The sequence below is a fragment of the Cavia porcellus genome, unplaced genomic scaffold (genome assembly GCF_034190915.1).
Source record: "Cavia porcellus strain 051 isolate PalLab524CR breed Dunkin Hartley unplaced genomic scaffold, mCavPor4.1 scaffold_4, whole genome shotgun sequence".
Lineage (NCBI taxonomy): Eukaryota > Metazoa > Chordata > Mammalia > Rodentia > Caviidae > Cavia > Cavia porcellus.
Window position 1 is genome coordinate 52,126,422 of NW_026947487.1, and position 24,294 is coordinate 52,150,715.

General features: G+C 44.5%; 1 protein-coding gene across 4 annotated transcripts in view; it reads right to left on the bottom strand.

The window, feature by feature from the left end:
* Positions 1–16,226, bottom strand: part of Nalf1 (NALCN channel auxiliary factor 1) — a 543,379-nt gene extending 527,153 nt beyond the window's left edge. The window contains exons 1-2 of one of the 4 annotated variants that reach the window (XM_063247015.1): positions 16,089–16,226; positions 14,402–15,384 (exon numbers count right to left, since the gene is read on the bottom strand). In XM_063247015.1, coding sequence (XP_063103085.1) covers positions 14,402–15,340 — 939 coding nt within the window. In that variant the 5' untranslated portion in view covers positions 15,341–15,384; positions 16,089–16,226. Of the gene's footprint in view, positions 1–14,401; positions 15,499–15,570; positions 16,010–16,088 lie in introns of those variants that run through there. The other 3 variants (XM_063247016.1, XM_063247013.1, XM_063247017.1) reach the window with 3 other exon arrangements.
* Positions 16,227–24,294: the final 8,068 nt, after the last annotated feature.

Genomic DNA, 24,294 nt, shown 5'->3' on the forward strand with positions numbered 1-24,294 from the left:
GTTATCAGGTCCCTTCAGAATGATCACTGGGATAGTTTGAGGAGATGTACAAATTGTCTCCTTGCTGAGATATCTTGGTCCCTCTGCCCCACCTGATCATTCTAAAGCACCTGAAAGACGTCTCTTACCCTTCATGGGAAAAGGCAGAGGAACTAAGCAGACCAGTCTCTGGGGATTCTCTTTAATAATTCACTATGATAAAGGTATCATACATTGCCATGGGAGTAAAGACTCAGAAGAGCACGAATAGGTTAAGAGACATATAAAACAGCGCGGGATGGAGAAAGCATTGCAGTGACAAGAAAAAATTGTTATCATCAGTCAAGGTTAGGGCGCGAGCACTCTCAAATGTCATTTTGGGTTTTTCCAGGTCTATTTGCAATATCAGTTCAGCTGCTGCATCTTGCCTCATGCATTTCAAATGTCAGCCCACTTGGATGAATGAATGAATTTGGGTAAAGATACAATTTTTCCCCTAAACCACATCTATTAGAAATTAACTTTTCTACAATTCATCTCTAATCTTGTAGAGAAACAAATTTGGGAGCCTTCCATAAGATCTTTCCTTACAGCTTTAATTTTATCAAGTAGTGAAAAATGCAAATTTGCACCACTGACTTTTTGCATTGATCTGTTTAAAGTGACTATTTTGAGAAAATTAAACACCCATTTAATAAAAGTGTAATATTCAAGAACTAAGTACTGCTTTCCCAACAGCAATTCATCATATTACTGACAGACTGTTAGCCACAAATGTTGATTGACACAATCACATTTCAAATCTGTGCACATCTGAGTCTCAAAGGCTATTGTTCTAGGCCTTCCACTTCCTCTCCTGTGCAGCCACAGGGAGAAGAAGAATCTGGAGAAGCTGATGGCCCCAAAAGTGCTGCTGCAGTTGGAGCCCATTTTCACTTTTGAAAAGTTCAGATTCACCATTTTAAAAGGAAAAAAACAAGTGAGGTATATTGATAGTAACTTCCAAACTTGTAAGAAAACACTTGAAATCTTACTATTATTTAAAAAGTCAACTTCTTAATAGTATGAAGAATGCTTCTTAATAGCACAAAGAATGAATTGAATTAATTCATTTAAATTAGTTTTTAGCATACAATTAAAGTTTGAAATGTAAAAATCAATGGACTTTTTTTTTAACTTTCAAGAGTTTGAAGTTATTTAGAAATGAGAATTGTCTGCCAAAACTAAATAAAATACATAAAGAAGTTAGGTACATTTTAAGATTTGCTTTTGTCAAAATATAAGTAAATAAATATATGAGTCTTTCTAGCATACATCTTGAAAGGCCAGTTTCACAATTAAGGTGTAAGAACAAAAACATATAAAAATACTTTGAGAACTGGATCAATTATTCCAATCTTACTAAGAACCCTGCTAAATAGTTGTCAAGTACAAAAAATCACCATGTACATAATCTATATATCCATCAATGGTCAGGATTGTGGTCACTCACTCTGGATTTCCCTCCTCCTTTCTGGAGTCACCTCACAAAATTGGAATGGTCTAAAAGGATGCAATTTTTATAAGTGGCGTTGCCATTTTGAAAACCTATTGTCTTAGTTACTTTTTGCTCGTCGCTGAGACAAAATACCTGATGCCCAAGTTGGGAAAGGAAAGGTTTATTTCTTACAGTTTTTGGAGGTTTCAGTCCACACTCAGTTGGCTCCAAGACAGGCAGGCATGGCTGGGCTGCAGTTCATGGCAGCAGCCCACAGCAAACTCGAACAAGCAAAGAGAAAGACACACCTTCTTCCTGCCATTACATCACATCCTGGCTCCACCCCTATGTGGGTGGAGCACTGACACCATCAATCCAAGCACTATACAATGAACCATCACATATGAACAATGCAAACTCATGAGGCCTGGGGGACACAAACATAAACCATGACACCTATTTAGAAACTTTCTAGGGCAAATAGAATATATTACTGAAATCTGTTCTAATTTGCCAAATTCTCAAAGCAGAGCACACTTAAAGAATACAGTTACATGGCCAGGAAAGGTTTCTACATTTGTGAGAAGCTTTTTTTTTTTTTTTTTTTTTTTTTCTTCTTTCTTGTTTTTCTCTTTTTACTTGGACTTGAGAATAAAATTACTGCCTCAGAAAGGGCCAAATCTCCATAGCAAATGACCCAGGGCAGCCAGACTAAACCATTCACTAGGGAAGACGAAAGTCTGTGTCTAACATGGTTTAAGATTCAGATTGACCTTTCTAGAAACATTTGTTTTCCTTCAGACAGATTTTCACAGATTATCTGATCCCTGAGGTTGAATTCATCATCCGTACTTGAAAAAGAAAAAAAAAAAAAAAAAAAAAAATCCTATCTGGAAACCAAGTTCAAGATCTCAGATGCTGGATCCAGACTGGAAAAGGGACAAATTTGATTAGAAACCAGTTACTGAGATGAGAAGGATAAACTCCTCAGTGTTTCCCACCTGCTCAGTAGCGGGCCGCAGGGAGAGGAGAGCGCAGTTGTGGTTTGGTAGGAAGCCACGGGGGAAGCCTAGCACACTGCGAGCAGGCTGGCCAGCTGCATCTGTGCTGCGTTTCAGATGTGCTCCGTTGGTGCCCCCAGCCACTCCCCAGCTGAGAAGATGACTCTCCACTCAATCCAAGCAGCCCACATTTGGCCCTTACACTAGTGGTATGCATCCACAAAAAATTCTGGATGAAGCACGGTGCACTATTTTAATGTGTCAAATCATTTTGTATTCCATCGACTATTACTGTGACCCACCCATCCCCTTCCCTCTAAAACCAAACCAGAGAATCATAAGACTAAACATGGGAAAGGCCTGAAGACAGAGTGTAATATATAACACTGGGATTAAATCCCTGCAGTGAAGAGCCGGATCCTGCGGCACGGAAGTCTGGATACAGGGGCTCCTCTTGCCCCTTTATTTGGAATTGTTTCAGGTAATGTATGATCAGGACACACCAGTGACCAGGGTGAGACTTGTTTGTTGTAATAATGAGATCAATGAATGGGATTCCACGGAAGGGGTTTTATAAGGTGATTCCAGTGCTCTTGATGACAAGCCTGTATGTTAAAGTAAATGAGCATGTTTAAAGAAAAAAAAAATGGCTTTGAGAACAGAGCTCTAATTTTTCTCTCCGGATTCCATCATGTGCTGTGTGGCTTTTCTGGAGAGGGCAGATAAGAGTTTACAATAGGGACTGCAGTGTAGCCAGCAAAAGGGTTTATTTGCAACTCTCAGAGTAAGAATGAAATAACTCAGACCATGTTCACTTCCTGTCTATCATCAGGACAGAGCATATTGTTGGTTCATTATTTCTTAAACATGTGACAGATAACAGTGCAAATAGGAGCAAAAGAAATGGTTTAAACACTGTCAAGGTTTCGTATTTTAAAAGCAAATTACCACTACTATGAGCAAAATGTTAAACGGAGGAAATACTGTTTTTTGCTGGGACTGGCATGTCTATGTACCTGACTTTATGCCACAGGGTGTTGGTAAAATGTTTAAAATCCTCCAGTCCAACTGCAACCTGCAGGAAAGCAGCCCCGTGGAGTCACAGCACCCAGCTCCCATCCCATTTGCACATCCTCTGCAGCAGTGCACTCCTGATTCCCCAGATGGCCCTTCCTGCTGAGAACAGCGACAGTTCCTTATTTGGAACCTGTTTTCTTAGGTAACCCTAGATCTGCTTGCCAAGCACACCTACAAACAGAAAGGCATTATCATCCTGAGACCAGAGGGAGCCTGGGGAGGAAGACTTTCCCGCTGCAGGGTGACAGTCACGCACATAAGTAATCATGCCATATCTTCCCTGTCATCTACTCAGGGAGCTTATGCAACCATTCACAGAGTCCAGCCTGGTCTTGGTCTCTTTCCCACTATGCTCTGTCCCCTGCCCCTGCACCCTGCTCACATCTGCTATGTCTGCTGGGTCAAGTTCAATGTCAGAGCCATTTGTTACCTCATGTCCTCTCCTTCTTTAGCAGATAGAAACAGTGATTTCAGCAGAGTGGGTAAAACTAGGGTGGATTGGAGACCAACAAACACAGTACAGAGACAAGAAGCTGATGTGCAGGACACAGTGCTCACCTTTGTAAATGGTGTCAGGAGGAATAAGGCTTCCCAGTGCCTCAGGAACGCATAACCCAAAGCTTGCCAAGACTTTCTGTGTGGCAGAAGATTGGCACAGTGACTTCTCCTCTTGATCTGAGAGAAGGGTGCACAAAAGTGCTCCAGTGTCTTTGGTCAAAGAACCCAGTAGGATCTGCTCTGTCTAAAATGCAGCATGTATGAATTTTCAACCAGAAAAAAAAAAATCAAGCTGAAGGAATGAAACACATTATTCCAGCTGAGCTTTTGTTTTCCATTTTATTCTGGAATTGTTCAATAATTTAGCCACTTTTCTAGAGAAGCAGGATGAATACAGATGCAATAAATGAGATTTTTATGTTGCAAGGTCTGCTTCTGAACTCCATAAATGAGTATAGTTTGCCAGAATGTGTCTATAAGATATCAAATAAGGATTATATTAATTTTGTGGATGCTTCCCATAGTTTTTAGTGGATTTCTCCCACTTCCTGGACATCATCCTACTCAAGATGCTTTTTGTGCACAGACTCCACTTCCAAAAAAAAAAGTATTTCAATCCCTATTTTAAATAACTTTGGCAATGTAATACAGCTAGTCAAGGGTGAAATTGGGGATATAACCCAATAGATACTAAATCTTCCTATGAATCATTTTATTATACTTTCCTATTAAAGTCAAAATTAGTTTCTACCTTTACAGCTTAGTACCAAATATATCAATTATTTTTTGAGAAAACCAAGAAAGGCAGCCATATTTAATTCAACTGGCCGTATAGAAATATGACCTGAAGTCTCATAGCAATGTATCCCTAATGAAAACAACTTATAATGACTATGACTATATAATTATTGATGATTTCATATTTAAAACCAGCAACGGTTTTATATCATTGGAAAATGAGTTTTCTTCTTGATTAAGCCATATCCAAGGTAATAGCTATATTTGTTTTCTGAAGTCCTAAAAGTAAAACAGAGCTCCTGTTTAAAATTCAAAAAATAAGGTAACAGATCTTGGACGCACATAAAATTTCACTCCTTTTCTGGCCTTAGGCTAAGCTACGGATCTTTAGAATCTGACTTCATTCATTTTTCCTGGATATATTCCTAAGAATCACCCACTCTTACCTGGATCTCAGATCAAAAGCTCAAATATTCTAAAGCATAACTAATCATAAATCACCCATTTCTTTACACTCACTTCCATCTTCCTGTTCATTCAGTTCTCTTTGTTTCAGTGTTACACTCAGTGAGGAGTCCTTTGGGTTTCTCTTTATCTCCTGTACTCCAGGCCATTCCCTAAGTCATCATGTTTTGACAACTCTTCCAGTCATTCTATTAAAACTGCTCTTGTGAGGTCATCCTTGACTTAATTGCTAAATTCTGTGACCTAGAGATAGGTTTCATCCTACATCTGCATTCGAGCCCTGAGACACTCGTGACTGATCCGGTATCTGTCTTAGCATCTGTTCCCAGAGTCACACAGTTGGGTCTGGAATACTCCCAAGTTCCACATGATAAAGACTGGGTCCAGCTTGGCCCTACTGGGAAGTCATGGTGTCTTCCAGAGGTTGGGCCTGGTAGCAGGTCTTGTGGTCATCGTTTCAAATGCCCTCGAAGAGGGCAATAAGACTCCATCCAGCTCTCCTCACCTCACTCTCTTTTTTATCTCCCAGGTCCAGCATGTGCTGCAGTTAAGATTTGCTTCTTAGCCACAGGTCCAGAAGTGACCAGGCCAACCATCCTGTCTTGGACCAAAACTTCCAAAAGCATGAGCCAAAATAACCCTTTTCTGTTTATTAGCTTATTATTTCAGATATGTTTTACAGTAACAGAAAGCTAATCTATGTAGGTCTTGCATACCATCAGAATCTCGTGGCTCTCTTCTCTTTTCCTTCTCCTCTCCTCTCCTCTTCTTTCCTCTCTCTTCTCTTCCTTTACCCTCCCTTCCACTCTCTTCCCCTTCTCTCATTCTGTCCCATCTCTCCCGCTCTCTTATTCACTCACATTCTCATTCCCTATACTTTTTCTTCCCCAACTCCTCAAGATCCATTGGTTGACACCCTTTCTATCATCTGCTCTTTGTTAAAGCCTCTACTGTCTGCCCATAGCTTCCAGATCGCGGGAAGAGGGAACTGCTCACCACTCCTCTGATAACTGGATATCAACTGATCTCAGTCTCCAGAAATGAATCTCTTTCTTCTACCAACCTCAGCTCCAACTTGTTCCCTCTCTCCTTTTAGTTACTCATTAAATGGCATCAACATGGGGCATTGTTCAGGATCTTTAACAGTGATCAGCCTCTCTCATGTATACTTGGTCCTTGTGCATGCTACACAAATGTACACAAATGTCCTCTGAATCTGCTCCTCTTGTCTGCTTCTACAGAACACAGTTACAGAGAGTTTTCTACTCAACACGGCGGCCACCATGGAGACTAATTAAAGCTAAATGCAATCAAAACGGCAGTTGCCCCTTATCTTAGACACATCTTGAGTACTCCACGGTGACATGTGGTCACAGTTGCCATACTGAACAGGGCTGTCAGTATTCCGACATCACAGGGAGCTCTGTAAGAGAGAACCGACTCGGAGGACTCTCCTGTGATTCCTACAAGAGAGCAGCAGCTCCTGAAATGGTTTCTCTGCCACCACTCACCCTGTCCTGATCCACTGCCAGCCACACTGTTGTTAATTTTTGAGAAAAAGAGATCATCCCAAGTGAATCCCCCCCCCGTAAAATAATCCTCTGATATTTTATCATGTAGACCATAAAAACCAAAGATTTCATCAGCACAGAGCAAGTGGCTCTTTAAAATTGAGTGCTAACATCTATCCCCGCTGCCCCAGGGTATTTCCCACCTCTGCCTTCCTCAGTATTATGGACTAAATATGTCCCTCCCCAGAAAACAAAGCAAAACAAATACACTCTGCCAAATCCCTAACCCCTAGTGTGACTGCATTTAAACATATTGAAAATAAGGTTTCTAAAGAGTTTGAAAGGTTAAGTGAAGTCCTGAGGATGTGACCTAGCCTAGGAGGACAGACATCCGGAGAAGAGAAGAAGAAAACACACCGAAGGTCTCTCTGTGCATCTGAACACGGGCATCAAAGGCCACACTACACTGCAGGAGGCTGGTGCCCACCAGCAGGACAGCCAGGACAGGAGCCCTCACCAGGAACCAAATGTGCTGCCACCTTGGTAGTGGAATTCTCACTTTCAGATCTGTGGGAAACTACTGCCTGCTCTTCAGGCCATTCAGGGTAGCGCATTTCACCAAGCAACTGAGGCAGGCTAAGAAACTCACTCACATTATATTATCCTAGCCCTAACATCAACACCAGCTATATTATACTTTACTAATGTACTCAGCCACCCAGGAGCTCAGTGTGAAGGGTTATCGCCCATCTCCAAAGTTTGCTTGCTTCCTCTCAACACTTTGTGCCTCATCTTTTCATTGTTTGCAAAGTTTTTAAAAGTTCATGATCAAAGAGAAAGAAAAATATCTACAGCAATGATATCCACATTAGCATTATCCAGCTGTTTGACCTTGAGGTATTTAAGTTTCTATCCTTGCTTTTATTCATCTGTAAAAGTTGACTTCTAATACTTTGTAAGGCCTGTGTAGCTTTAGAACCTTCCAGAACTTAAACTTTGCAATGATTTCAAGTCATCTTCTATGATTTAATGCTTTATCATGATTGCCCATTTGCATGTTAGTTCAATTTTCCTTTTTAAATAAGCGAAGTGAACAAAAGTTCAGTATCAAAGCAATTGATCCTCCTCTATGTCAGTCACTGTACAAAGAAGGTAGCATGAGCCCTTGACTTTGGATTTCCCACAGCACACAGGGAAATGCAGTTTCTAAATGTCAGTGAAGGACACAGTCAGGTGACTGCGGGAAAACACTGAACAGGAGAGAAAAGGAAAAGAGAGGCTAAGGGTCACCGGTTTACAGGTTGATGGAGTTCATGTTGTACTGCAGGATGGGACAGGCGACATAGTCAATCCTTGGGGATCTGGGGAGAAGTGGTTACTGCAGTCACCTATGAGTGGGTGCATTCTTGCCAAGAAAGATAGCAGTATGTAAATGGATAGAGAACATCTATGTTCTGCAGGATGTTTACCGTCTGAAATGGCTTTTTTCCACCTTCTTCATAAAAGATTAAACATAGAAACAACCAACCAAGAGCCAACAGGGAGAAATGAGGCAGTACGCTGGAACATCTTAAACACAAGAATTAAATATGCTCATGTGTTTTAGCACAACACGTGGTAGAAATCACTCATTGTTTATTAATAAGGACAGGCACACCTTTTGTCCAGTAGGAAAGGATCAAAGTAAACCCGATCATCACATTAAGGAAATGCTACTTTATGAATTATAATTAATTAATTAGATAAAACTGATATTTCCCTGTGTAAGCTAAAATTAAAAATTAAAATCACTGATATTTATAATCACTTTAAAGCTCTATTAAACTTTCTATTAAAACTCATTTGTGAATCAAGTTTGTTATTGATCTGGGATGATTCAGCAGTTTGCATCTTCAAAAACTTGTATGAATGTCAACTTTATAAAGTCAAGTAAAGAAATATGGTTTATTATTAAGATAAAAAAGAAGCAAAGAAGAAAGTGGAACATCTTATATTTAATAAAATAAATAACGAATAGTCTTGAGTCACATGAAATACTACAAAAAACAGTGTTTTCTTTAGCATCAGCTACACACATTTGAAAAAAGCCTGCCTTTTATCCTCTTGGATGGGATAAAAGCAGAAGTAAACACTAGGCCAGGGTGCCTGTAACTAAACAGCTAATTAGCAGAAGAAACTCTCCCTTTGTGTGCTCCTGGGTTCCTTTTATTATGTGAAAACCATTACAAGACCTGGGGCCTCCTGAGAAGCAGAAAACCTCAGTTGGGGGTGGTGCCTGTCTTCCTAGGATTCTTGGAGCTGAGTAAGAATGATCAGGAGTTTGATCCCAGCCTCTACAACTTAGTCAATCAGCAGACCCCATCTCAGAAATGAGAATACAAAAGGGCGGGGATGGAGCTCAGTGGCAAGGTATTGAATTAAATTGTTTGTACTGAAAAAAAAAAAATGCTCCTGCAACCAGCCTTTAATTTAAGAGTTAAAACTCCAGTTCTGTACATCCATCCCTTTATCTGCATGCTTTTCCCTATGCCCCCAGTTCACGCTTGCACCACCATCCTGTCAGCCTACTGGGATACATCTGATCCCCAGGGGTTGGAGCTCTGCCTGTGCCTCACCTCTATCACCACCTTCCATGGATCTACCTAAGCTCTACTTTCATCAGTGGAGCAAAAGGCAATATTGAACACTGGCTATTATGACCAGCTGGAAACCAATTCCCAGCTGGAGCTGCAGGTTGGAGTCAGTGGCCAGTTTTGAAGAGATCCAGCCTGTGACAAAAGCCAGACCAAAGGCATTGGGATCTCTGAGCCCTGAAGTGACCTAGGCCTTGAGGTTTGTAAGACTCCCTAGGATCCTCCACAGTGTCCCAAGGACCACTTTATCTAGAGGAGTGATTACCGATGCTGATGAGATGTGGTTTTGATGAAAGCTGAGATAAAATACTTGGTACTTTGTTGTTAGAGACTGGCACAGGAGGTAAGGATTGTTTATAGCAATCTTCCGAAAGTGAGAATAAAGGGAAGCAATTTAGGTCAAATCATTCATATCAAAATGGTCCTTTCCCAGAAACAGTTGTATGTGTATTTGTTCTTGCACATTAAATCTAACAAGAAATATCCTAGTGGATTACCGTAGGTGAGGTGCAGAGCCCTGTTAGATTTCTTCCCCCTCATGCTCCTTGCCAATGCAGACAGCACCTCACTTGATAAAGGTAATTAAAGAACATAGATCAGCAGTGAGGTGGTGCCCTATATAACTACTCATCCGACCCAGTTACAATTCCAAAGTAAAAATGTTTTTTCTTTGGTTTTGACACAAGATACCTAATATTTTAACATAAAACTTGGCTGCTTCTCTTTAAAAATAAATCATAGATAAGTCAGAAGTTGTATAGAGAGATAAAATATAAAAAAAAAATAAATCTGAGTCATAGAAGTTATTACACTAAGGTCTTTGACCTTATAAATAGTCTTATCAGTGATTAAAATTATGATGAGACTGTTTGACTCTGTAGAGAATTATTCAACGATAAGAATAATTTGACAATAAGTAAGTGTCAAAATAAGAAAAAGATCTATTTATAGATTACACATTTATGGATAATGATATAATATATACAAGAGCATGTACAGAGAACAAAATAATATTTTAGGTCCAAAATTTGAATGGACAGAATTGCAAGGTATTTGATTTTCTTTTAAGTTACTTCCTTATGAATCCATGATACTACAATCAATAAGAATTAAGAAATGGGTTCTTTCCAAATCACACGTTATGTAACCCAAATTCTGTGTCCTTAAACTGAGTAATATTGGGAGCAGCATCTGAAAAAAGACATGAGTCTCATATATCATGACGCTGATAGAGGCCTGATGGTCACAGGGCCTCCTTGAGGTGATGTCCGCTAAGCACGAATAAGCCATAGATGTACGCAACTCACTTTAATATAAGATGATGAAAACAAAAACATGACAATGAATGCATTTTGGGAACATACAGATTACAATTTACGCTGAGATGAGATCAATACAGATGTGCAATGCCCCGTGTTAGAATCCATGCCATGGTCCTGTTCACTCCCCAGTGATGTGAAAGTAGATTCTGTAAATAGAGAGATCGGGAGCTACAAAAGTTTATCTGTAACACAAAAAGTCATATTCCTTAAATACCTCTTTGCTACAATCTTTATTTGCAAAATTAGTCAGAAGTTCGGTATGTGTAAGAGAAAATCCTTAAGGAAAAAAATTCAACATGAAAATCATATACATTTATCATAACTGTATGACTTAAAATATTTGATTTTTAATATCATCTGCCAACTTAAAGATTTGACATATTTGTCAGATGCATACATATCAAAAACAGTGCTGAATAATACTGCAAAATATGGAAAAACTACAGCCACAATTTTTGCTACACAATTTGTGTAATATATAGCAATCTAAATGTTGTATAACACATCATATATGCAACAGTTTTTTATCATTTACTTGTCTACAAATGTAAATACTTTATTCTTAAAAATTAATTATTTCTTAGAATATTTTGGGTGGAATATTTCTATGATAGGCTGCAATGTGAAGACTGGCCACAGTGCATCAGCTTTATTTGGCCTCTTGTTACTGTGAATTCAAGACTTGATGAGTCTGTTACATCTATTTTATGGTTTAAAAAAATGATCAAAATATCTAAAAGCCATTTTAGGTCAAAAGTAAATTTGATCTATTTTCATATAATGCATATTTGACATGTGCCCATTTTTAATGGTGACAGAATATAAATAATAATAATACATTCTAATAATATAATAATAATAATAATAATAATAATACATTCTAACTAAAAAGTTAGAAATCACAACAGTTAATTACTTAATTATATATGGTATTTATAAAGTTAATGTATTATTCTAAAATATTAATTCCACTAAAGTTGTAGCACTAAGATGATTGTATGAATATTATCTGTAAGTTTGATAAGTATACTTACCATAGTAAACTATTAACCTTTGACTTTTCACTAGTTATTACAGAAATGTAATGCGTTTACTTTTAATGCATCCTGTGATTTTATAGCTGCCTTTGAAAATGGAAAATTTTGCATTATGTATGTTACTAAATGTTACACAGTAGACAGACATATTTAAATCACCTGTGTTCCTCTTTGTGTGCATATGTGTACATGTGTGTGTGTGCGTGGTGCTGGAGATGAAATCAAGATGTCACACAAATCCTCCAAGTGTGTTATCATTGAACTACACTCCCATCCTTATAACATCTTGAGCGGAATTTCTGATGACAATTATTTCATAGTTGGAATAATGTCTGAAATAAGTGTTCATAAAGAAGCTCAAACATAAGCTTCAAAGACAAGTACCATTTTAAGCTGTCTAAATGCTATGGTTTATACATGGATATGTTTGTAAATTCTGCAGAATCATAGAGAAATGACATTAAACTGATAAACTCATGCTTGTACTATCATATTTCTGCATAAATGCCTTGGTTTATGCATCTTAAATCAAGAACACCAGTCCTTTAAATTTGAAATTATAGATTTTCAAAATAACTGTTATGGAGCAAATGTTTAAATGGTCAAACAATAATCACAAAACAAATAAAAACACTACCACCAAGAAACATCTATAAGAAACCACAATGTATTAAATGCTGAGTTTCTGAGAAAACTCAAAAAAAAAAATATATATATATATATATACACACACACATACATATATACTTTTCAGTATGAAGAAATTTTAAGGCAGCAAGATTTTTACAGTATGCTTTTGTTAACTTCTACTTCATGAAAAGGTAATCCTGAAACAGTCTATAGCAGAAATCTAATTTTATCATACTTTATAGCTGTGATGAGGTAAACATCAACTTGAGAATTATTTCAGGTCAAGGGGAAAAGAAACATTTTAATACATTTATGTGGGCATTTGAAAAAGGTAAACTTGACATACTTTTTTGAAATTACGGTGCAGTCTACTGAGAAGAACTGTCTTGTGAATGCTAAATTGTGCAAACTGAAATTACTAGAAATTTCTATGAGGGCTTATTTTCAGAGCAGCAGTTCAGTTCAAATTTATTACAGGGCCCCACTCAAACATAACTTCACAACCTCTGTGGTGGAATTCTCGGCAACATTTCCTCATATTATGCCTTTAGCATACCTTAACAAAATAAGTAAATATACAGTAAATGTACTAATATGCTAATCATTCATTATTAATTCCTACCATTAAGATTGAGCTTAATTCCCAGAGATGAGTTCAATGGCACAGTTACAAAATGGATAGGAAAGCTTAAGAATCACCTATCTAGGGAAATAGCATTTTCAGTGTCATAAATTCAGTTACTGTTATCAAAGATGTATGTATCTAGTGTTTAAGAACGATGATAAAGCAAGGTCAGGTTGAGTTTAGCTTCACTTTCAAAAGCACGACTAACCTGAAGTAAAACTAGGCTCTCAAACCGTGCTCATTTAAAATAAATACCCCCGGTCAAGCTGTCTTGTCGAAGCATCGCTGATCTTCTGATTTATGCTACCTTTGATTGCACTTTCCAAAGGATGTGGAGGCACAGTTGTTCTGTTTGTGTGGGAGGTTGAGAAAGTAGGGAAGAGAAAAAAAAGAGAGTTTGGTATCTTATTTACTCTGAAAGTCGGTATTATTTCTCCGTGTTTAAGCAATTTTCCTTGGGAAGAAACGCTGAGGCTTACAAGATTCTGTCATCATTGCCTATTAAAGATGACTACAGGTTCCTCACATCCCTCAGGCATGGCCCCTTTCAGCACCGCGGACAGCGACACCTCCCTAGGCCTCAGCTTCCACTTGGCTGAATTATAAATTATGAATTAAATGATAAATTATGAAACGTTAATTACAGCGTCCAAGATTTGTCATTTAGTACTTATGAAGAGCATACTGAAATATTCAAATTACATAAGGTGTTTGTATAATAAATATCCTAATTTTGCTATCACTGGGAACCTAATTATAAGTTTCCACTTATGGTTGAGTCTCAAACCAATAATTACACCAATGTCGAAGAGAAACGGGAAATTTAAGGAGAGTCGGTATCCTCCTCTAGGCCCACAGATGTCCCAATAAAGCAAGAATGAACCCCCTAAAAACATGGACAATTTGTCATTTTTCCTATAGAAGCAGTTACACCTTCCCTTGCCCCTCTGGTCTATCAATTTCCTGATGTGACTACTGGAGGTTTCAGCATGCAGGTGGACACCCCAAACCCTCCATGCCCATCTCTGACACTTCTGGTTACCCGTGGTCATCTGTGTGCCTGCCTGCTATTCCATTTGATATCAGCTTTGTATTACAGAGTCCCAGCCAATGCTATAGCTGTGAGAAACAGTGAAAGCACTGCTTTTGTTATCTCCAAAGTCGATGGGCTCCCCTGATTTTCCAAGGTTTCCCAGAGGAAGGCGTCCGTGTCCCCCAGCAACCCACCAGATACTTCACCAAGCAGCAAATCAAGCTCTTGTAAGCCAGAGAAGCAACCATCCCAGGAACCGAACCAGAGCCAACAAATACATTTAAAAATCATAAAGAAAACCGAGACACTGGCAGACACCTCAACTCAGCAAAGGGACAGAAGAGGGGAGGGGAGGGGGAAGTCCAGGGTTCCTACCTTACAGTCTTCGGGACAGGACTTCACCGAGTACTCCTTGGACTGCAAGTACTTATGGAGCACGCTCTCGAACTCTTCGTACTTCTCCTGAGCGTGGTGGTCGTAGTCTTGGTAAGCTTCGACGCACTGCCTGCATGTGGTCGTCTCCCCGCCGTCCGTGAGCACCACATCCAGACTGCAGTTCAAAGTGCTGGGACTGGACAGCCCCGAGAACAACTCCCAAAGTGTGTAGGAATTACAAAACGAAAGGTAAAAATCCGACAAGTTCCAGAGCGGAGCCGCTCGCTGGCCCCCCGCCCGCCGCTGCTCCTCCTCCCCCCCGGCCGCCGCCCCTCGACTCCAGTTCCTGGCGCACACGGCGTCCGCGCTGTCCACCGTGAAGCACTGGCCGGAGGACGCGCCCTGCGGGTAGCAAGTCTCCAGGCGCCACACGGGCTTGGCAGAGTTTCCTAGAAAAAGAGGCTTACTCCGGGGGCTCCTGCCTGCTCGGCGCTTGCCGCCGCCGCCGCCGCCCGAGGAAGGGGGCAGGGTTGGGGACGCGGAGGCGGACAGGAGTCGGGGCGCCGGGGCGCCTGGCGCGGACTCCCCCATGCCGGCCAGGAGCGCAGGCCAGGAGGGCTCCTGCTGCCGCGGGCGCTGCTGCGGGCGCTGCTGCTGCTGCTGCTGGCGCTGCTGCTGCTGCTGCTGTTGCTGCTGTTGCTGGCGCTGCTGCTGGTGGTGGTGATGCTCCTTATCCCGGGTGCGGGTCAGTTTGGCCTCGGCGCAGAACCACAAGTGATCAGAGAGCAGGACTGTGAAAAACAGGAGAGATGCCAGAGACAGTCGCCATTTCTGAGCCCTCTCGGAATCGATGAACGGTTTCTCGTTCTCCCGGGGTGCCGCCAACCAGATTTTTAAGCCGTCGTCATACTGCCGACACATCCAGGCACCGCTGGTCATATTTTGGGAACGCACAGCCCTGGCCGTCTCCACCGTGAGGGCTCCTGGGTCGGGTCACCACAATATGCATTGACTTAGAGGGCTGAATTTCCTTATTCCCCTCCTCCCCTGCTCTCTCTTCTTTCTCTGTCTGCTTCTCTCTCTCTCTCTCTCTCTCTCTCTCTCTCTCTCTCTCTCTCTCTCTCTCTCTCTCTCTCTCTCCTCTTGTCTTTTGCCTACATAAATATTACCAGGCTTTGCAGGAGAATCTGACTTGCTGCCGACCTAATCTCCAGCCGACCCCATCTTCTGTAGAGTGGGAAACAATAATGCAGAGAGAGAGAGAGAGAGAGAGAGAGAGAGAGAGAGAGAGAGAGAGGCGGAGGCTGGTGCTGGCCGGTGGCGAGGCTGAGGCAGGAGGATGACGGCGGTGAGGCGCTGGCCGGCTGCGCTCTCACCCCGGCATCGTCAGCGCGCGGGTCCCCATGGTCCCGCCGAGCGCAGCCCGCTGTCTCCCGCCGGGGCCACGCCGCGATCTCCGCTGCCCACTGGCGGCGACCGGAGCGCCTCCTCTCCTCCCTGCGCGCCGCCGCCGCCGCCGCCTCCTCCTCCTCGCCTCTTCCTCCTCCTTCCTAGCTCGCTGTCTCCGCTCCTCCGCCTCCCGCCCTACTCGGCGCGCGCCGGTCCCGAGCCTGGGCCGCCGCGGGCCGGGCCGTCCCCGCCCGCCGCCCGGACCCGCGCGCGCCGCCCCCCGCCGCCGCCCCCGGACCTGGGCCCCGCGAAGCCTGCGCCGGGCCGCCGGGGCGCACAGGCAGCCTCCGCGGCTAAGTTGCCGCCGCCATCTTCGCACTGTGCAGCCACTTTTTGGGGGGAGCGCGGGATTTTGCGTCATCTCCTCCCGCGCCAGGCTCGCTCCATCCTGGCGCAGTGGCCGGGGGCACGGGCGCGGCTGGGGAGCACACATTGACCCCCAACACACGAGCACGGACCCCCAGAACAGTCAGAGACCCCACACACACACAGCCACAGACTACCCCAGCACAATCCCAAACACACAGCCAAGGGACCCCCCAGAACAGCCAGGGATCCCCAACACACAGTCACAGAATCCCAACAAACAGCTTGAAACCCCCCAACACACAGCTACTGACCCCCCCAACCACACAGCCAAGGTACCCCCAACACACAGCCATGGACCTCCTAATATGCAGTCAGGGACACCCCAACACACAGCCAGGGACCCCCCTAGCACACAGCTAGGGAACCCCAACACAGTCACGGGTCCCCCAACACACAGCCATGGAACCCCCAACATACACACAGCCAGGGAACCCCAACACAGTCACAGGACCCCATTACACGGCCATGGAACCCCCCCAGCACACGGTCAGGGACCCCCAAACACATAGCCAGGGAACCTCAAACACAGCCACAGACCCTCCAACACACAGCCACGACCCCCCCAACACACAGCTACAGAACCTCAAATATATAACCACAGACACCCCAACACAAGCCACCCGGCACTCTGGCATATACAAGCACCCCAACACATACACGGGTGTCCCATAGACTGAGGTGCTCCAAAGCACACAGAGACACCTCAATACACATAGAGACACTTCAGGACACACACATGTCCCCAATGCGCTGTAGACAGACACCCCAACAGCACAGACATACACACAGATGTCCGGGACCCCTGGCTGGGATTCTGCCTCTCCCTGGTGGCCCCTTTTTTATTTCTTTACTCCCTGGAGATAGGGCGGGCTGCTGGACCCCGGTGACTGGTCCCAGCAGAGGCCACGGGTCGGGCGGGGCACCCTCACCTCCTAGGGCGCGGACTGGCTATATTGGGGACGGGCAGATGACGCTGGGAGGCTTTGGCTGTGCCTCGGTTTCCCAACCCACTAGAGAGCGGAAACAGCGCCCCGGTCCGGTCCGGTTATTCCCAGTCCCGGGGGCGCTGTGAAGAGGGACTGGGCGCGTCTGGGCACCTGCCTCCTCTCCACCGAGCGACACGCGGGCGGCGACACCGCGCACACTGCAGCTGTGCGCGTGGCCTCTCAGTGCGCAGCGGTTCCCTGTTCTACACTGGGGGAACGCGTGAGGTCCGCTTCGCGAGACTGGGGAGAGGGTGGGCGCCCTCCAGGCTGCCTCCCCGCCCGGCGCAGTCCCCAGCGCAGCTCCGCGGCTGAGGCTGCGGCTCCTACCCGCTGGGGACTTCCGCAGCGCCGCGGGCCTCCTGCGCGCCCAGGCTGCAGCCCGGAGCTCTAGTGCCCCTTAGCGTCGGTTCTCGGAGTTCCGAGAGGCAGCCACAGCTACATTGGGAAAACCGGGGCTCCCCTGGTTTCGTACCCACCCGAGACAGGGCCACGCGGGCCAGACGCAGCCTGGCGTGCGCACCCACCTGTCCTCTGTACTAGCCACTCCTGGTGTCTGTCTCCTTCCAGTTTCAAAAGACCCTAAGTAAGCCCTGCTAGGACAGTGGCTCGGCCTTCACAAGTGCCTCCTTCTAAGTAAATCCTGTACCTGGAGAAACAGATCTGCTCCAGGAGTCATCCAGACTCATTTTCTGTGAGCAGTGCTGTGGGCCACAGGTGTTGGGGCTGGGGTAGAAGTGCGTGGTTTTCAATAGGAAGTTTGCAAACCGTACATAGAATTCGGTCAGTTGGCTCTTTTCCTGGCCTGGGGAGGGGCGTGCTGAATCTCGCCCAGGCATAGTCTAAGCGCAGCAGTACTGTCTGTGAGGGCTGCTGCAAGGCTAGGTCCAGTCTGACACAGTTTTTGGTCGTCGTGCAAGTACTACATCAACATTTTAGGAAAACTTACAAAGTGTTAGAGAGCAGTGTTCAAAGTCACACATGCATCAAGCATAGAGCCTAGAGTCCCAGCTGCTCCAGCGACAGGAGGCTGGGCCCAGCCCAGGAGAACCCAGCCACCCAGGGCCATGCAGCCAAAACACCAAACCCTCCTGAGCCACCCCAAACACGCAAACACCATTTGACAGAATGCCTCTGACATATTTATCTTTTGTGAAACTTGCTAATGTAAATATTTTGAAGGATTGAAGTACTATCCACATTTATTAGATAATAACACGCCTTCCCTTAGATGCTACTGTTGGTACTCAGAATCAGAAATGCACAGCGTTTAGTGATATCTCGTATTGGTAGCCCGCTCTTAGTTTAAGTGTGTACAATGAAACAAGAAAAAGAACTAAGAGTGAGAGAAACCAACACAAAATGAGTAAAATCAAAAGTCTAGAATTCCAAACAAGGGGAAAAAGCAAATTAGGGCTGTAATTTTCATCGCATTGTTATATGTTTATGTACGCTGTCTCAAAAAATATTTCAGTGACATTTATATCACATGAAAACAAAATAGTTTCATCTGCTTTCTATACAAGACTGAAGCCAGGTTTTATTCCTTGGTAATCTGGGTCCTGCCCCCATCTAATGCATCTCATGATTTGAGACATTTTAAAATAAAGCAGATGAGGGGGGATCAAAGGAAGTAAAATGTCACAGAACAGATCTTTGTTAGCTCCTCAGTGTTCTGGTGTGACCCCCGGGAACAGCAGAGAACAGATCCTGTCTGACCTCTTGGAGCCCAACGATGGAGGGAGAAAACCAGCAGGCACAAGAATAAGGGATCTCTGAGGATGAGGGATTGTTGAGACTTTGCAGGAGACCAGCGACCCGCAGTCAGAGAGCTTCAGAGAGGTCAGTGGATGATCTGGGGTCTGGGGCAGAGGCAGGAAGCAGGAGCAGGAAGGACTCTCAGAAAGAGCAGAGCTTCTTTGGGAGGATGCTGAAGGCTCCCAGACCCTGGCCCCTGAGGGTGTCTGGAGAAGCAGATGCCATGGGAGAGGAACTTGTGCAACAGGAAGGGAGTAGGAAGAGACCAGAGAGCAGGGCAGTGGAGAGAAAACAAAGGAAAATGGTGTTTCTCTGGAAAATGACTTGGATTTACTAAAGAAATTTAGGTCATGATTTGAGTATTCCTTTTTATTAACAGCTTCCTTCACTAAAATCAAAATGAGAAAGATGTGCAGAGAAGGGTTAACCAGATCAGTAAATGTTGACTCTTCTTAGCATATTAATCAAAACCCTTCACAGTGAAAAGCAGAGGAAGTAGCTAGGCTGGATGTAGGTTTCATTTATCAGGAGAAGCCAGCAGTGGCGTCTGCAAACTCCTACGCAGGTTTTCCCTGCGTAAGACTGGAACTAATGGTGAAGAGAAGCGTAATAACTCTGGCTCATGTCAGGAGGCTGCTGAATAACAGAAAATTGCAGATATATTACACTGAAAAATCGAGTGCCAAGATGTACTTGGTACAAGAACACTCCAGAGGTGACCTGCATATATATCACAATATCACATTCGCATGGCTCAACTTGTCTTTTATGCTTATTTCCTTCAAAGGTTCAGAGTTCTTCGATGTATGGATGATGCCTGTTTACAAAGAGAATCTGTAGTTTTCTTCATATTTCAGTGGGCAAATTCGTTATGACTTGGAAGGGTGATGGGTCTCTTACTTTGCCTTAATAAAAATGATATAACCATAGTCCTCAGATTTAATGTCTTTCTAAGGATTTTATTATGAAAAGTATTCAGATCAAGAAATATCTACTAGTCAAAAGAGAACCATGACTTAAACATGCGCAGTCCCTAAGTACATTAACCATTTGTATTCACTGGAGCTGTGTTCCAGGTGATGCACGCAGCAGACAATCTTCACTGGGGCTCCTACACACTGTTGATGATTCATGAGGTGGATTATCATGAGTAAGTACATTCCACTTACATCCACACTGACCTAGCAAGGAATTACACACGTGTGTTCAGAACTCACAGGTAATGTGAAAATTCGTGGCCAGCATGCACACAGCTCGTAAATGTACCTAAGTTTATTTATTAAAAAAATAAGCCCTTAAGGCCAACATTGCTGTAAACCCTCTGGAAGACACAAGTAGATTCTTGGCACTAGCAAGAATCCTCCAGCCCTGGGTGATCTGTTAGCCCTGGTAGTGAGGGAACCCAGGGTGGCTAAAGCCAGGACCCACCTGGATGTGACTGGGCTGATTGGGTGGAACTAGAATCTCTTCTCTGCTTGTCAACTTCCCTTAGTCTGCATGCCAGTGGCTTGCGAGCTTTGGTGTGGGCTTGCTAAACTTAGGGATTTCTCTTGAAGATCTGCTTCAGTAGGCTGGGGTGAGAGCTAAGAAAACTGTGGGCTTTTTATGAGTAGGAAGTAACTGCAATGCTCTGCAAACAAGTAGTATAAAACAGGAAGGGTACTGAGGGGTGGGTGCAGGAAGGAGGGGAAGGGGATGAGGAAAGGAATTAAGATGTGCGATCTACCTGTGGGCACCAATGTCACACACAGGGTAGAAACACTGTTACCACACACAAGTGTTAATTCCACCAGGGCAATGCTGTGTAACCAGTGCTCCCTCTGCTCATAGGAATGGCCCTGCTGGAAAGAATGTTCGGATTTGGTCAAATGAGGATCCATGCTCTACATAATGTAGATGAATTTTAAGATACATGTATAGGGAATTACTGTTAGTATTATTTGTGATTCAGACTTAGCACGCAAATAATTACCAAGCAACATTTTTTCATAAAATGTAAATACAGCAAAACATGCATCACCTTACAGGTTGCTATCTTCACCATCCTTACAGAAATAACTTGATAGCTGCCCCAGACTGGTGAGAATGTGCATGTTCAGATTTACAAACAGAAAAGCAAAAGAGAAATGCCTTTTTATCAGAGCAAGACTCATACACCAAGCAGCAGAAGCTATCTGGAAGCAAAGTGTAATTTTTGAAGGAAATGATTCCTTAAAGCAGAGGAAGCTGCCTTCCAGCCAAGTCCTTACAAAGCTCCTCCTATTCTGGAAGCTTTTGTCTATTTTATTCCAACTCTTTTGCACAAGACACATTCTCCTAAAATAGCATTCACCAGGGCTAGTTCTAGAGATAGTAGCAAACGAATAACATTTTTTAAAGGAAGCAAATTTTGTAATTATTTGTGGGCAGGTAATTATTTTTCAACAGCAAGCACAAGAAATGACAAAACCTGTACAGTGAGTGTTTAGGTTAGAAAAATCTATCACAGTGAGAGACACGTTGTTATTCATCTCCCTGAAAATCCTCCCCCTCACTCCAGACTCACTTTTCCCATCCTTCTTGCCACACTCTGAAACCGCTCTGGAAGCCCTCTTTCCTGAGTGTCTTTAGGTGCAATTAAAAAGGTAAAATACAGGGACTGGTGCTTTTCTCTGTGTATCTTGGAATATAAAAAAAGAAGCCTTGTGAGTACCACACAGTGGAAAGAAAGACGAACTCCTTATCCACTGCATATGGCTCCATGCAACTTCAAGCTCATCCCCGAAGTCAAAATGACTACTACGAAAGAAACATTTTGAACAGGCTGAGGACGTCAAGCCAGCCACCGAGGCTCAGCTATAACGGCCCTTAGGAAAGAGAACTCCAGAACCACTTCAGAAAGTGGCCCGGAAGAAGGGACGCATGGGTTCAAAGTAAATGGGAAGCTTTCTGAGATGGATTCGTGACAATGTGTCTTTTCCTGTAATCTCTCTTTAATGTAAACATTGCTGTATATTTCAACCACATCCCCAAAATATTTTAAGTTTTGAATAAGAATTCTACAGATCATGGTGAAAGGTAATATAAAAAATAGTTGAGCATCAGTGATTGAAAATATACATTCTTGGGGATTTGTTTAACATGAAAAGAGCAAAGTGTTGGGAGCCGCAGCCCCGAGCCCGGTCGCCTCACTTGGCGGACGTGAGGCCTGTAGTAAAGAGTAAAGCCTGAGGTAGATTACCCCTCCCATCGAGCACTTAGTTTCCTGCTTACCGCGTAAGCAACCCGCTCAACAATATAGTCTGCCTGGCAACTGATGATGTTAGCCAATCAGCTTGCCTTGCTTACTTTAACATGATTGTACACTGTATCCGTATATATACTGGTGCCACCCCTGGGGGGGAAGAAGAAGCCCGGAAGTAGAAGCCCAGAAGGAGCCGCGGGGAGCGGACCAAAGGAGGCTTCGGCTGGGAGCGATCCCAGGGCAGGCTGTACGGAGAAGAAAAATAAAAAGAAAAGGTTGTCCACTGCCAGACTTTGTCGTGTGTCCTTCCTGCCGGCCGGGAGCGACATCGACATTTGGTGGCCCGTACGGGGACTGATCACCCCCGAGACGTGACAGTGGACAACGCTTCAGTACAGAGCTGCGAGACAGGTGAGTTGGGGATAAGCCTGGGCTCTGGGTGGCGCGCACCTACAGGGCTTTTAGACTCCCCTCAGGCTCACGCGTAAGTGGCGGATTCCTTGGGCCTCACGCGGTGAGTAACATATTAAAAGATGGGAAACATGCTAGGTAGCAACACTAAGAGCGAGGGTGGTTGTGGAGAAAGCTCTCAAGAGCTTACAAAAGTACGCAGGGTATTTGAGCAGGCCCAGTGGGGGAGCTCCCGAGAGGGGCCCGTCAAGGGGAACAAAGATGCTAAGGAGAAGGACGGGGCTCTAGCCTCGGAGTCGTCTGACTCCGAGGACGAGGGAAAGTTGAATGGCAAGGAGGCCAAAGAGACCAGCTGTCAGGAGCCTAAGTCGCTCAATAAGGAGTCGCAGGGTTCTTTCCCAGCGTTGCGCCGTGAATTGCGCTCCGCTCAACTTGGTCTGCGGAGGAGTAGAGAGCTCCTGAGCGCTCCCCAGCGCGAGAGGGAGGCGAAGCCTTCCGCCCCACCTTGGGGGCTGTTCCCGGAAGCCATCCCTCGCCACGAGGCGGCCGCCCGGGAGCTCCCTTCCTCTTCCCCAGAACAGGAAGTGATGCACGGGCCCCCATTTTCCGCCCAATCATGGCCGCCGTCTTATGCTCCGCCGCCGGCGGGTCGGTATTTTTACAGGCGGCTTTGGCAGGGGGGACGTTTGTCTCATGAGGTACATCCACCACCTGGGATAGATAGTGGCCCCTACGGGATATTTCCTGTACAAGTAGCTATGGGCCAGGGACGTAATGCATGGGAGCCTTTTGAGATAAAGCAGATTAGAGAACTTAAAAATGCAGTTACAACCTTTGGGCCGACTGCGCCTTACACCATTGCCATGCTGGAGAACCTGTCTTCTGGGCCCCTCACCCCCGCGGACTGGATTCAGCTGGCAAAGGCGTGTCTGCCCTCGGGTAGTTACCTGGATTGGCGAGCCTGGTACGCAGAGTTCTCTGCAGAGCAGGCTGAGAGAAACGCCAGTCGGGGAAACCGGGGGTGGAACAAGGAAATGCTTATGGGAGAAGGTCGGCACACTGATGATCAGACTCAGTTCCCCGGCGCTGTCTATGAACAAATCAACGCCATAGGACTCCGCGCCTGGAAGCAGGTAAGTGGTGCCGGAACAGCCTCCTTGTGTCTTTCAAAAATAATTCAGGGTACCACAGAGCCATTTGTTGACTTTGTGGCCCGAATGCAAGATGCTGCCGATAAGATATTTTCTGATCCGGGAGTGGCTCGACCGCTGGTAAGGCAGCTGATTTTTGAGCAATGTACAAAGGAGTGCAAGACAGCGATAGCTCCTCATAAGAACAAGGACCTCAACGCCTGGATTAGGATATATAAAGAGATAGGGGGGCCACTCTCCAACTCGGGAGTGGCTGCTCTCCTGGCCGCGGCTGTACAGCAGAGGGGACCTCGCGGGTTAGAAGGGGAATGTAAGGCTAAAGGATGTTTTGCCTGCGGGGAGCCAGGACACATTAAACGTCATTGCCCAAACAATACAGATGCTAGGCCTCGCCCTAGGAATGAAGAACCATATGTTTGTGGGCGATGCAAGAGGGGATCACACAAAGCTGAGGAGTGTAGGTCGGTCTTTGATGCTCAGGGCAACCGTATTTGTGGACGAGATGCTAGAGGGCCAAAAAATGGCCAGAGGGGGCCCCCTTCACAGGCG